This window comes from Neodiprion fabricii, chromosome 4 (assembly GCF_021155785.1).
Source record: "Neodiprion fabricii isolate iyNeoFabr1 chromosome 4, iyNeoFabr1.1, whole genome shotgun sequence".
NCBI lineage: Eukaryota > Metazoa > Arthropoda > Insecta > Hymenoptera > Diprionidae > Neodiprion > Neodiprion fabricii.
The window spans coordinates 15,354,398-15,369,034 of record NC_060242.1 but is presented as its reverse complement, the minus strand read 5'-3'; the positions used below and the strand labels follow the sequence as shown (position 1 = coordinate 15,369,034).

Here is a 14,637-nt window from a genome sequence, read left to right as displayed (position 1 = left end):
TTTTCTAGCCCAAAAAATCCATATCTTTTGAATTTGAACAATTTTATTTCATGTTGTGTCCCTAATCCCGACTAACTTCAGCATTGGTGTTAAGCCTACTTATTGTTGAATTCTGTCATAGTTCTTGAAGTTTTCTCTCCTAAATTTTGTGCTTATGACCACGGGATCATAGTAATACACTTTTAAATTTTTTTTTTTTTTATTACTCACTCACCGTTTCACGTTTAACTATTTATTTTGGCACAAGAACAATTGTGTATTGATGAGGAATGAGATGAAAGACATCCAGATGATTACAATAGAGTGAAACATCTTTTATTTTCCAACACCGCAACAGTGATTTTTTTGGTGTGCGCTGCTTTGCATTCGAGTTTCTCAATATTGACAATTACTTTTTTTTTACCTTTCACCTTAATCCTGGCGTAATCCTGCTGTCACACGACGTTTTAAAATACAGTATTCCCGATCCGTCCTTAACGACTTTAACACCTTCATATCGCCCATTTTAACTACGTCACCATTCGTCGTGTTGCTGAAGTTGTTTCCAAGCTGTTCTACAAGTTACTTAAAATTGATGAAATCAGTGTGACACATTTCGTTAACTTTATAAGGAGCTTCTCTTACTTTAGCTGAGAGAATTATTCTTGTATACTGAGATGGATGTAATTCAATTCTATCTGCTCATGTCAACTCGTATTAATTTTAATTAATTCATATACCATTGACGCGCCAATTCGACAAGTTATTGCCTCCTCGGTCTCCAGGTTCACGATCTTCGTCGAAACAACAGGTAGTGACCAGATTCAAAATGACACTACAATGTGTGTTAAGTTTCGGGCTCATTAAAATGAACAGTAATGACTTATTTGAAAATTAAAACGCAGGGAACCGTAATTATTGAAATTAGTCAGGCTTAAATAAAGACACAACTCGAAATAGTATTTCGTATATTGTAGTAACCTCTGTATGCAAACGATGTACATACATACTTATAATGACACAACTAAAGATAATACGCTGCAAGGACCACAATGACGCACTTTTGACCGATAAAGGTGGCATAATTACAAAAATGACATATTATATTAATAATTAATTATTGATTTATATTTCATCGAAATAAAGCGACACTTTTTGAGTTACGATACAGGGTTAAAAAATATTTGACTTACCTTATTCGTATGAAGTGTCACAATTTGAGATATTGTGTAACTATTCAAGTCTTATAACTGGTGTAAAGTTGGCTGCGAAACGTTTGAAACGACATACTTGATGCCCATCCGGTTCAAAACCGGCGCGCTACGATGACAACACTTCTGTCCTCTGGGTGGCGAGTTTTACGAATACACAAATGTCACTTCACGTGGTTAAAGATTCGAACCTCAGCAATGGAAATTGTATAGTATTAACATATATTTTTATTAACTCAAAAACGCCAATTTTAGAGTTGTTTGACCTTTGTGACCAAGGCGCGATATTTATATCATACGTAATATAAATTACATTAGGCATTGATAATAAAAATCCATGCTCTGCAACCCCTGAATACAATTACTCGAATGAGAATTCAGTTAACAGTGGTATATTATGAAGACGATGTTACACATACCCTATACGTTAAAGTCTGTACTTTCTCTTTTTTATTTATTTTTTTTTTTTTGTGAAGTATTGATAGGTAATATTGATTTTGCTGAAGCGTTGCTGGAAGAATTTAAAGAAACCGTAATAGCGATCCGAAAGTTTCTGTATCGGCGGGAGCATGTAAATACATGCAATACCATAAAACACACAGAACCCCATTGGGTTCACTGCCGTTACCCGTCTTTATGATCAACGGCTGAAGCGATAATTTTCGATCGATTTGATGAAATTATTGTAGCTTTTTTGGGAAATCTATTCTACCCATATGCAGTTCACAAACTGCTTCCTGATTCTGCTAACTCTGTCGTTGATTGGAATTTTTAAATCGTAGCTTGAATAAAAGTGTACGCCTCTATCTCAGTCATTGCTAACGTAGATCGCTGATAATGTTTATTATAAATAATGATGAAATAAATAAAATCATGTCACATCAAACATGGCCGATCGAAACTATCGACTTGTTGAATATTCACCGCTGCTACGATTTTAGAATTTCTTTAACCTCCGACAAGGAGATAAAGACGTATAAAATTACACACGTTATCCGGGAAAACTTGTTCCATCGGTTAGCTTTCCGTAAATATGGCAAGATTGAACAAGCAAATTTTTGGATGACAGGAGTTTATAATCCACAAGAAGTCTGTCTCGATTTGTAGGTGATTTCATTGGTCAGATCCAACTGACCTACTGAACTGGCCAATGAAATCAGCGGTCTTAGTTCAACGTTGAAAGACCAGACCGTTGTATGTGACGTCATAAACGTCATGAAATGCATATTTACAAGCCAGGCTTACAGCATATACTGTACGTACACTTGGGCACAATGAATCTGAGACGGCCAATTTTTTTACACTAGACAGTTACGTTGGCAAAACATAGTAACCTACAGCGCCATAGCGGGCCAATCACGAAACAAACTCAATCTCAATAAACGTAACGTTACGATGACCGTAGAATCTAACCTTAGAATACCGCGGGGATTAGGACTTGTTGGATTGATACATGAAGACTAGAGTACAGGAGTCCAATCCCTAAGGCGGAGAGGCAGAAAAGGCGTCCGCGAAACTCCGAGATTTAATAGTGCACGGTGTTATCACCAGCGTCGCTCCGGACGTTCTGATCACTGATATATATATACACTGGATTGGATATTACCACTGATATATATATACACTGGATTGGATTTAAGCGTGGTGCCGTCACGCCAATTGAACGGTAGCCATTTTGTACAGATTCTTGTCACTTCAGATATATATAAATATATACGTGATATATGCATGTGTATATAATCGATTGTGTTGGAAAATTACAGTAACAATTATTGAGGTAACAATGAGTACCTGCGTTTTTTGCAAAACAAAGCAATCAAAATATTGTGGGCGATCATTTCACAAGTGAGTATACAACGCTGAAGCGTTCTGCAAATGATAACTTGCAGAGGTTATGTCAGCATACGAAGTATTTACTAATTATATTTAACGAGTATTATAACGTACGAATCGTGTCAGTAAAAATTCACAATATTTGAATTATGAACCGATCTTATTATAATTGAAATTGAAAACTCGGGTATTATTGACTCAGGGATTAAATTATAATTCGATGTGTAGATTTCCCGTGAAAGATGTGTTCCGCCTTGCCGTACCGAGCGAATCAGTGATCAACATTGCTTCTGTTGCTGAAAAAATGTTCAGGCATGCTGTAAATTGCAATCAAGGTCTCCCTCCAGTAGAGCCTCAGTTTCCAGGTATTTTGTGTTTGCAGATTTTAAAAAGTCTTTTACAGAATCCGTTGGAAAATTTAATATTCAGTGAGCTAGATGCTCACATTTTCGACGATGCGCCAGATGAGCTTTCTAATCACGTATATCAACTCACAAAATCTGTCATCAAAGAGTATATCGAATTACGAATGTTTGCTTTAACCAAGATTGCTACTTTGCGACAAACAGGATTGAATATACGGCATTACACAAATCGGCAACTCGTATGGGCCAATCAGTAACCATTTATATCCCCTGACGAGATCCAATATGTCACCTACACATTTGTACCTGATTTGCATGCTCAGATATGTATATCTTTTTTATTTTCTTTTGATTGTGCTTGTAACTTTTTCTTCGTGTGAATGGATTGTGGATTGATACTACTAATTATATTACGGTTGTGGTTTATCGCACGCTACTCTATAAAAATCCCTTAACATTTGCAAGGAATGTTTTATTCTCCATATTTTTGAATAAAGTTTTTACTCACCCAATTCGATATAATTTAATTCAAAACTTTTTTTTACATGTCTTAAGCTCCACTTTGATGCCAATGGATGGTAAATGGATTCCCTAACGGTTGAATTAGTGTTATACAAATTTTTGAATAATCCGTATGGAATTCAGCCCACCATCGGATAAAGGATAATGGACGGAAACTTCTTAGAATTGAGGACTTCTTTTGAACATAAAGAAAAATCACGCTTAAATACAAGTTTTTCGTCATATTATTTAATGATCTTTTACATCATATAATTGTAAATAATAATATACTTTCGAAAAAATGATTTGTTCTCCATTTAATGTATCAAACATTATTTTACTCGTCAAAAACTTTTTTGTGTGACGAATATATCGTTAGATTTAAATAGCATATTTTACGCAGTTCAAATCTAGCGCGCATTCTGTGACAACTTTCTGTACAAGATGGCGGAAATTCAAGTGTTCAATTGGACACGCGAGCTTACACGTAGAGTATACGGTAATATCCAATCCAGTGTAACATCCGACCGGAACGTCCGTATGTTTTATCGATTATTATTACTGCATGTTACTTTTATCAACTAACCAAACTCGAAGTACGAGAATCTTGTAACCATAGGAAATTAAAACAACTGTCTAACTATTTGGAATATCCCTAGATGGAAATAACTATGAAATTCACTAGCCAAGGCTTAAAAACCATGTTACGAGATCTTCGTACTACAGAGAACTATAATACTATTATGCGTGATTATATATCATATTAACACTATAATTAACTAACACAATTATACCCAATTATTATATAGCACTCAACAATGCCATTTGTGCATTCGGAGCTGAGAGCTATACTATAAGCAACATACGCTTTACTATATAGCCTGGAGTACAGAAGACTGTAAAATCATAGATAAATGCACAACCAATATAATGTAAAGATAGCACTGCTGCAATAACCCACAAAACCAGAGACTGCAAAACCATCAAACCGTGAATGCTAATTACCCAGCATGAACTATACCTTCTTCCGCAACGCCGTATTGTAGGCAACACGCGCAACGTTTTGAAGGCAATGCAGATCTCCAATGTGGAACCATACAGAGCCTTACCTAGAGAATACATTAGGAAACTTACCGACGAAACGAAAACGTTCTAGAAGCTTCCAAGCCGATTTATATCAATATAAGAATTGACAACTACAGAAGGGAATCATATACAAAAGCACACATGTAAACCTGCTCTAAAGCTATGAATCATCAAATTACTAAATACTCTAAATCTGTTAAGATAATTATAACACAAACAACTAAGGATATTCGCAGCAGCGCGATTCTAATAATGTTAAACAAATAACAAACTATGTTCATAAACAATTGCTATTGTACTCCAGGTTAACAACGACAGTAGTCGACTATAATACATATGTAATCCTACATAGACATAGCTATAAAACTAACAAACGACAGGTAACCAGAATGAAATATGGGCATTGTAACGAACAAGATAGCAAAAACATTAAGAGGTAGACAGGAAGAAGTTAAGTGGCTGAGGGGCACCAGAAAGGGGGCTGGCGCCACAAAAGGGGCCGGCGCCACAAAAGGGGCCGGCGCCACAAAAAGGGGCTGGCGCCACAACGAAAAGCTCACGCAGTTCGGAGAACTACGGAACAAGTCCACGCACCTACACCACCGCACCAAGCAGCGATATACCATACGTAAAAACCTACGATATAGTAATAGCTAAAGAACTAAGATAACAAGCGTGTATGCGCGAGGATGTCGTGACCTAATTAGTTCCTAGAAAAAGAGGGGAGGTGCGCAAAGGTGACCAAAAAACTAGAGAGGGGGATCGTTCTGCGCAACGATCGACCCCTATAAAAAGGGCGACCGATCACTCGATCGTCCTCTTGTGTTTCTACCTCCAGATTCGTCATCTAGTTCCGGTACAGTCTCGCGGTAAAATCCTTTAGCCTTTTGCATTAAAACTTTCATACAACGTTACTCTGCCCAAAAGTTTAGCGAGTTTCAACTCCCTTTTTGTCATACTAAGTTTAAGATCTTACACTGTGTAACTCTGCGTTTGTGACTTTTAAATATCAAAACTTATAAAATAAACCAAACTCAGTCAAAATATTCAAAAATATTAAAGTCAGTTATTCTGCTAAAACCTCTCACCAATCTACAAGTCATCGCATCCAGAATATTCTCAAAGAAGGTAAGCCAAATTAAATCTTTTATCCAACAATTCCTCCCTCTTCGGTTCGTTCGACTAGAGCGACAGAATGCCCGTTGTCCGGTGTATTTCAATACTTAATCGGTAATTGGTGACCCAAACTACTGATGTGAGTCTAGCTGTAGCTGCGTGTGAATGTTTCCGGTGTCTAACATCTGGAGATTTCCACTAGGTACCGTTCCGACGTCACACCAGTGTATATATATATCAGTGCCTCGGTGTAGAGTTCCGATTTTACTGCGAATGGCAACTCGAAGTAAAAACGGAACGCAGTTCGCAGTTGACTGCGTGACGTCACGGTCGGCAGTACTGGAAGTATATTTTGGAATACACCCCCTGACGGATACAGCGTTCGCTTTTGGATGCGTTCCGAAATTAGCTCCCATTACCATTAGCAATCTTTTATCTCGTTTGCACTTTCTAGTTAATGACTAACTCTGTTTCCGTCTTAGGGAACTCGGAGCACCGGTTAATACGTGATTTCGGAACGCACTTTTTGTTGCAGCACGATCAGCGTCTTCACGCCCGACTCGTCCTCAATTCGTCTACACAAGCGAAGTCGGCAGTCTAGATTTCATCAAGAGCACGTGGTTGAAACCAAGTAGAGCCAGCGGCAGGCCTCGTTATCGGCCTTTTAACCTTTGCATCAGCTAGTTTGTTCGTTACGTGAAATCATTCCCGAATTTATCGAGCATTTATTTGAGGATCGTTATTTTGGTTTGGTTGTTGAAACTGATAATACGCCGTGAAATCTATATCGACAATGGCGCAAAGTAAGCTCAACGAACTGGCTGGCAAGTTTGGAAAAGCTCCGAATGGTTTATCGCCGGGATTGAAATTGCTCGCCGTTGCCGGCGCTGCCATGTATGGAGTCACACAGTCTATGTATACTGGTAAATAAATTCGTCTCATACCACCTAATTTGTGTTCTAGTTATAAAATTACATGAACAATTGCGTTGTGATGGAGAAAATTTTCTGTACAAACACTGCTTGTACATACGGTTTTAATCTATAAACTCCTCGTATTAACATCGATTCATTTTACCAATAGTTGATGGTGGGCATCGGGCAATCATATTTTCACGCCTCGGAGGTATCCAAAAGGACATCATGACTGAAGGACTTCACTTTCGAATTCCGTGGTTTCAGTATCCCATTATATATGACATCAGAAGCAAACCTAGGAAAATTTCATCGCCAACTGGATCAAAGGATCTTCAAATGGTCAACATTTCCCTTAGAGTCTTATCTCGCCCTGATGCATTTAATTTACCTGTCATGTATAGGCAACTAGGTCTTGACTATGATGAAAAGGTGATTAAAACTGTTATTTCGTCTACTTTTCAGTTAAAAGTATCAGTGAGTTGAAACCGAGAGGACATTTCATGAATTATTTTTTTTGTAATTAGCACTAACTTTGAACTACTTTTGTAAAAACAAAACTTACTTATAGGTACAATACTTTGCACTTGTAGGTTCTGCCAAGCATTTGTAATGAAGTACTAAAGTCTGTGGTGGCCAAGTTCAATGCATCTCAATTGATAACGCAGCGACAACAAGTATCTATGATGATTCGCAGAGAGCTAACTGAGCGTGCAAAAGATTTCAATATCGTTTTGGATGATGTATCAATAACAGAGTTGAGTTTTGGTAAGGAATACACAGCTGCCGTTGAGGCAAAACAGGTAGCTCAACAGGAAGCGCAACGAGCAGCATTTGTCGTTGAACGAGCCAAACAGGAGAAGCAGCAGAAAATTGTCCAAGCAGAGGGAGAAGCGGAAGCTGCAAAAATGATATCCTTTAACTATTTCAACCGTAAAACTAGTGTTACATTCAAAAAGGAGAAACCTGCAGCATTTCGTTAGCCTTGTTGCTAATCGTGTGGGCTGATTAGTCATATCTGATTCTTTCGGTCTTGTTTAAATTATCCTTGACTGAAATATACCTTGGTTTAGCTGTTGGACGAAACCCTGGATACTTGAAGCTAAGAAAAATTCGGGCAGCACAGAGCATATCTCGAACGGTAATTCAATTTAGGGACCTAACAGTTGTTTGCTATTTATAACTTGATTGTATGTTTCGAACCATGAATATGATTAAATTACCAGTGACAGGTATCGGGCCCATATTATTATAGATTATAGCTTTCTTCATTGTCATCAAACCCTTTTTCTGTATCATTGTTTCAAAGCTCAATGTTAACAAGTGTTGATAAATTAACAATATGATTTTTTGTTTTAGATCGCAAATTCACAAAATCGTGTGTACTTGAGTGGCAACGGCCTTATGCTCAATATTCAGGATCCAACATTCGATGATCTGTCTGAGAAATTGAAAAGTAAGCAGTAATGACTAATTGAAAAGGACTTCAATCTGCACTTCTCTATTTCGTCATCTGTGCTCCGTTCTAATAATTTCCAGCGTCAACTAATTTACAATGCAAATACAAAGGACACAAAGTTGATTGTTAATCATGTAGCTAACAGATATTATAAAATACGCCAATTTGTAGATATGAGCTTTGCAGCGCTTGCTTCTTGCCCTGGCCTCCTGCCCATTATTTTCAAGTTTCCCACATTTGCCATTAACCTAATAAGACCAGGCACGCTCGCAAAATCCGAGATCATCTGATTTCAGGTAATGGAATATCGCCTGCTAGGTGGAAAAACTGGAATGAATCTGCGCAGCATGCGGTCAAATCTTTGAACATGAATTCATCTCAGCCAGCTTTGAGAAATGTTGAAAAGCCGTCGATTGTCTCAACTACTCCTTACGTCGAAGATCCTATTTCCCTTATTCTGGACTCTGCAGATGCGGGGGCTAAGCTTATCGTTCCCTAAGCGGCAATTTAATTAGAAGAATTTCGGATCTCTGTCAGAAGTTTGTTCAAAGTAATCTCACAAGCGAGCCTGCCTTGTCATATCTAATTATCCCAAATTCCTTATTGATCCTTTATAACCAGGCATCCATCCTCTACTTCACACCGGCATAATACATGGTACTAATCAAATTTTATTACAGGCTAAGGACTACCATCCGACGAACGATACATAGATTCATACCGAAGGTGGCAAGGATTGTCCTGGGTAAAACTTGTGTACATCAATACTGTCACGCCTGTATAGTGAAGATAATTCTAATAAATAACACAGTTTTAGTTTGTAAAATGTGATCAGAGCTTTTTAGTGACTGAAAATCTGCGTTTGTGGTACTGTGGTTTTATTGTAACTTTTTTGCCAGTAGAAGTTTTGATTTCCGAAATCAAGCAGGTTAGAATTCTTTTCAATCTCTTTCCTGATGTATGTTATACCGAAATAGCGTTCCAATATTTACTCATACCCTGTTGAAACTAATGATGTGTTTTTCTAACACATTGAGAGGCGTTATTCGTGCTTGATTCTGACTTTTGCAAAGAATTTTTGAAGAGACCATATTTGCCAAATTCGGGCAACACTCTGGCTAAGGTTGACCGTTTGTCTTCAAATGTCTGTACTTAAAAATTTTGTTTTGACATCAACTTGTCGGAGAATTCTTTGAGAAATTGGCCTCTTAGGAATACGCAAACGAAATCGTAGATTCAACAATTGGATGAATTCGTAGAATATAAAAGTTTTAGTTGTTTGGATGTAACTTTTGATCCGGTGTTCACAGCGACTTTAGACTATGTCCAATCGTTTACTCTCGCAAAATTACGTTAATATAGCGTCTAAATAAGTTTATTCCAGCAGTTTTTCAAAGTTCGCGAGGAATGGACTGTAAAAATACAAAAGGGTTGACCTTTCTTTTTTACGAGCCTAAGACTTTTCGTCTGAGAATCAATTTCAATGACTCTTTCTAAACTAATCGTAAATATTAATTAATTCCGAAATGACATGAATACAGCGTCTGATTAAATGCAATTCATGATTATGATGAACGTATCATTTTCCAAAATCTGTGGAACCGACAAAATACAAACGGATTTGATTTTTAGCGATTTGCAGATCTGAAAATCGATTTGTCTTCCAACGGTTTCGTAGAAGTGTTGCCTCAACGATTGGACCCTCAGAATTTCGAAATACGTGTACAATATTGTGAGATCAATATATGTTGAAATCCAAGGTCTTTTCCTTGCTGTCATTTGTGAATTTGTGACAGCAGAGACTGGATACGAGTCGCAGCCAAATAATTACCCCACAGATTCCGGTTATAGACCGAAGTCATACACACGCATGACAAGGAAATTGATCAGTAAATGAGCCTTTGTATAACTATGGGTAATTTGCGCATATATTTTAATCTTTTAACAGCATTACACCTCAATTTCTTACAAACATCAAAATAATCTATGTTGTTAACTTAATGATCTGTCTGTTTCAATATCACTTCCACAATTACTAGGATTTGTGCATTTGCACCCAGTTCGTGAAACAAATCAACAATGAATGCGACAGTTTACTGATGCAATTGCATATGTAGAGACGATGACAATATGCTGCTAGGTGTGTGTAGGGAATGGATAACGAAAGGTTATTTATGGGGAGAAATGTTCAATTCCACTCAGGAGTCTGTAGAAAGAACAAATTATATATTCATGGTAACAATACATTAACAATACGACGATCAATTAGAGACGCAGGATTATTAAATCTGGTAATTCAACATGTTTTTCTCGTTCTCTTACGTCTACAGTTCGACTCACACACATAACTTTTCTTTACTCTCTCCTTACTCTCTTCCGCTTTTCATCTTACTACCTTTATTGTCAACTCTACTACTCTCGTGCTCTCTTGCTGTACACTCCACATGCCTTTCGCTCACATTCCTATTAGCCTCTCTCTACATTTTGCTGTAATCTGCCTCTCACCACATCTAACAATTCCACGCAAGAAAAATTCCCATAATCCGTTATGGTGGTATCAATGAAATACTTTGTTTCAATATTTATCTCTTTCAGTAGCAATTGTGTATTTATCATCGAGAATTCGATTTAAATACGTAGTATAAGGAATACATTTATTCATTTTTATCGGCAACGTCGTCGGCTGCTGTAGTGATGATGCTTTCTTCATCCTGTTGTGGCTGACGCCGCCCCAAGCGACACTGAATTTTTCGGAACAATTGTGGTACAACAATATTGTTGTAGCAGGACATACCAATTAGTAAAACTGCAAAACCTATGAGCTAAAAGACAAAGAGAAGGACCATATAATTGTGGAATAAATGAATACTGCAATGGTGAGATTATTCTGAAATCGAAAGTTGCATAATTACCTGAAGATAATGAAAAGTTTGCCATTGAAATGCCAAAGAGAATGCCCATATTACCAATGTCCTTACACTGTCCAATACCATCCTTGTAGTGGCGCTCATTTCCTTTGTAACACTGACGCCAGCAAAGTTAAAGAATGCTATGCTCACGGTCATACCTTTCAAGTTTAACATGCAGGTAGATTAGTAGTAAATTTGTATCTTGAATAAATTTAGGAATTAAGCTGGACTTAGAAAGAAAGATACAATAATTATAATCATCCAACATACGTACCAATAATTGCCATAAGTAAATGTATGCTGTTGCCAATTTGAACAAAAGCATCTACAGTAGCTTCTAATGTTCCTCGAGAGTTGTTCGCAAAAGGTGGCAAGGCATATATGTAATTGAGCGGAATCATAGCAAGGCATATTCCAATGAATCCAAAAACACCTGTAGCCACAGAAACAGAATATCAAGTTTTTGGATGCAAATCTGATTGTAAATTTGAAATTCCATGATAAAGTTGTCAGAATGAATTACATACTGCAGTGTTCTGAATTAGTTTTTTTTTAATTCTTATTTTCGATGATGAATTATTTTTCAAACGTTTATATCTTTGCTTCCACTGCATAGATTGAAAAAACCAGGTGGTGAAATTGTTCGGAAGAAATCAACTTGCTAGATAACATAGTTTGGAGGTATGGCTTTGTCTTCATATTTAATTTTCGATTTTAAATTTAAAAATTGAATTTTTGGAATGTATGCTTCTTTGGAAAATTACGAAATAATTCACAAAAATTCTAACTTCCGAAGCGAAATTTTTAAGCCTGGTCCGATTGTGGAACTGTGATTCCTTCATATTCATTTTTAAATTTTTCAATTTTGAATGACGTAATTTTTCTTACAATTCACAAGGCTCCGATACATAATTGATTATGCAATGGTTTTTAACGTCACTTACACTACATACAATAACCTGTAAACTGTAGACACTGTATAGGGGTCTTTCATACCAAGTAGCTAGACTTTGTCACACGTCACTCAGAGATATATCGAGCTTTTAGGATGTTCTAAAACATTTCTTCGAATTTACGGATACCGATTTTCATTTTTGTTTTTATGCAACTTTGCTATATTTATGTAATTATCAAAAAATCGACAAATAAAAAAAAATTCAAATTTTAACCGAATATATTCTTTCATTCAAATAAAAATGTCAACAAGTTTTTAAAACTCGGTGGGGATAGTAAAAATTCCAGGTAAAATTCGAAAATTCTCTGAGATCCAAGGAGTTTCCATTGTGAAAAAAAATACCACAGTAATTCAAGGGTTTTTCAGGCTGGTGGACACCCTGAGAATACTCCAGTTAACAGCGTATTGAACATAATCAAAATTAGAGATGTGATTTCCTACTCTACCTTCCCAACCAACTGCCTGGAGCGCAGGTATGTCCAATCCAGAGACGTATTTTTCTTCCACCACCATTTGAACTGCCGTAATCACCTTCAACATTGCAGTAGATAAAACAGTTATACTTGCAATCATGATCACTAAATTCTACGGAAATTTTGGTATTAAACTTGTTTTGTTGTTCTATGAACGTTGAGTTTAACACCTGTAGCCAGTGTATTTGTCCGGTACAGTTTTAATATTGTTTCATCCGGGTCTATCTGCTTGCGAGATTATTAATTTAGTGTTCAAAGAGCGAATATGAATAAGTAATAAACTATGAATAAGTATTGTTTATGTGGGTCGATAACAGAAATCACTATTTTACCTGTGCACATATGATAAGTAAATCACCAGTGATAATGGAATTAGTGCTGACACTGCTGTCATTTTGCATGATAAAATCGCTCATCCCAACCAAGCTCAAGCCATTTATAATTAGGGAAATTCCAAACCACTCTCTTGATCCCAACTTCCGATCCAAGAATCCTACTGAGAGTATTCCAGTGAAGACAATAACTGCACCTCGCAGCATTTGAAAGCTACTAGCATATGTCATGTTTAGCCCAACGTACATCAAAGATGTTGCAAACATATCACACATTGCCGGTGCAAGCAATACAAGAGGGCTAAAATTTCGGGAACCCTTCGTCAAAGAATTGGAGTCGACACTGCCATTCTGTAATAGCAAATAAGGTAAGTGATTATTTTCAATGTTGCGCAAATCAGGTTTATAATTCACAAATTATATACTCGACTTTGAGAAATGCATAGATGAGGTTCGTATAACAGTTTGTCTTATCTTGTGTCATGTTTCACAATGATTCATCTTGTGGTGATAAAGTGCAAGGGGGGAGTCAAGTCTGGGACTGGTTGACCTTTGTGACATTATTCACAAAGTATAATAGCCACATGCTGGCATAGATATGAATTAATTGTTGTATATCGGATAATATTTGTCGATTGAGGCATAGTGAGTGGCTATAATTACTCGAGCAGTAGTGATAATTTCGACTTTTTCTTACCATCTGCCGGGTGTAGTAGCAAAAAGCAATTTTAAATAACAGCATGCAAGACATTTCGCCCAGAAACATAAATGACGATTGCATGAAGGGATGATTGAAATGTCGAGGTTCTTCATCTTGACCTTTAACTATTTGCAAGTCCGCGTATCTGAAGAATAATAAAACAATTCAAGCAATGTTCCAAAACAGAACAATGAGTAGTAAATATAACAGAACCAAAATCTTTCGACTCACTTGACGGAAAGGGTGTTGAGGGAACCAGTAATAACCATAAGAATGGCCAGTACTCTTTGGTAGTGGGTCCAAGCCATGGTCGTTCGTTGTTTAGAAACTCTTAATTACCTAGAATCAATAAATATTTTGCTAAAGTTACACCTCATAATTATTGAGCAGCCAGATTGTAAGTAGCAGGTACAAAGGCATAAAATGAGTAACGATGGATAAATATTCTGTGATTGTTGTAACAAAATTGAGTGAATACTAGGGAAATGACAGAACGGTATTTGAGTACTCGTATATTTACCATGGATTTTAGTAACTCCAAAGTTTCATAGGAGGCATTTACGCATTCCCGATATGTCTAGAACCGAATCGTCGATTATGACAGATAGAATAATTCGGTTTTGAGCAGGGACGACAAGTATATAAGTATGTACGAAACGAGCACGAATAACAATATACAGAATATACAACAATATACAGAATATACAACAATATACAATATTGAATACGTTCAGTAGAATACCACAGCGCTACCAACCGTTACGAATTTGCGATATTATGAGACATCGGACGTACGGTCTGTGA

The 14,637-nt window shown here is 36.9% G+C and overlaps 2 protein-coding genes and 1 long non-coding RNA gene across 5 annotated transcripts; 1 reads left to right on the top strand and 2 right to left on the bottom strand.

The window, feature by feature from the left end:
* Nucleotides 1-109: 109 nt before the first annotated feature.
* On the bottom strand, nt 110-1,832 carry LOC124179911. Of its 2 annotated transcripts, XR_006870171.1 has the most exons (3): nt 1,173-1,832; nt 720-814; nt 110-564 (listed from the first exon to the last, which is right to left on the bottom strand). It is a non-coding gene; the product is annotated as an uncharacterized LOC124179911 (long non-coding RNA). The 2 variants fall into 2 exon arrangements; XR_006870170.1 differs by lacking the exon at nt 1,173-1,832 and having other exon boundaries at nt 720-1,147.
* Nucleotides 1,833-6,708: 4,876 nt separating this feature from the next.
* On the top strand, nt 6,709-10,981 carry LOC124181066 (prohibitin-2). 2 transcript variants are annotated; one of them, XM_046567241.1, is made up of 7 exons: nt 6,709-7,014; nt 7,175-7,437; nt 7,599-7,916; nt 8,069-8,146; nt 8,365-8,461; nt 8,761-9,014; nt 9,145-10,981. In XM_046567241.1, exons 1-6 carry the CDS (start codon nt 6,885-6,887, stop codon nt 8,961-8,963), a joined length of 1,089 nt encoding a protein of 362 aa, XP_046423197.1. In that variant the 5' UTR covers nt 6,709-6,884; the 3' UTR covers nt 8,964-9,014; nt 9,145-10,981. The 2 variants fall into 2 exon arrangements, with proteins under 2 accessions (XP_046423197.1, XP_046423198.1); XM_046567242.1 differs by lacking the exon at nt 8,761-9,014 and having other exon boundaries at nt 6,716-7,014.
* On the bottom strand, nt 10,670-14,623 carry LOC124181065 (solute carrier family 35 member F6). The gene is made up of 8 exons (XM_046567240.1): nt 14,354-14,623; nt 14,065-14,172; nt 13,831-13,978; nt 13,134-13,484; nt 12,775-12,859; nt 11,648-11,806; nt 11,377-11,531; nt 10,670-11,286 (listed from the first exon to the last, which is right to left on the bottom strand). Exons 2-8 carry the CDS (start codon nt 14,139-14,141, stop codon nt 11,119-11,121), a joined length of 1,143 nt encoding a protein of 380 aa, XP_046423196.1. The 5' UTR covers nt 14,142-14,172; nt 14,354-14,623; the 3' UTR covers nt 10,670-11,118.
* Nucleotides 14,624-14,637: the final 14 nt, after the last annotated feature.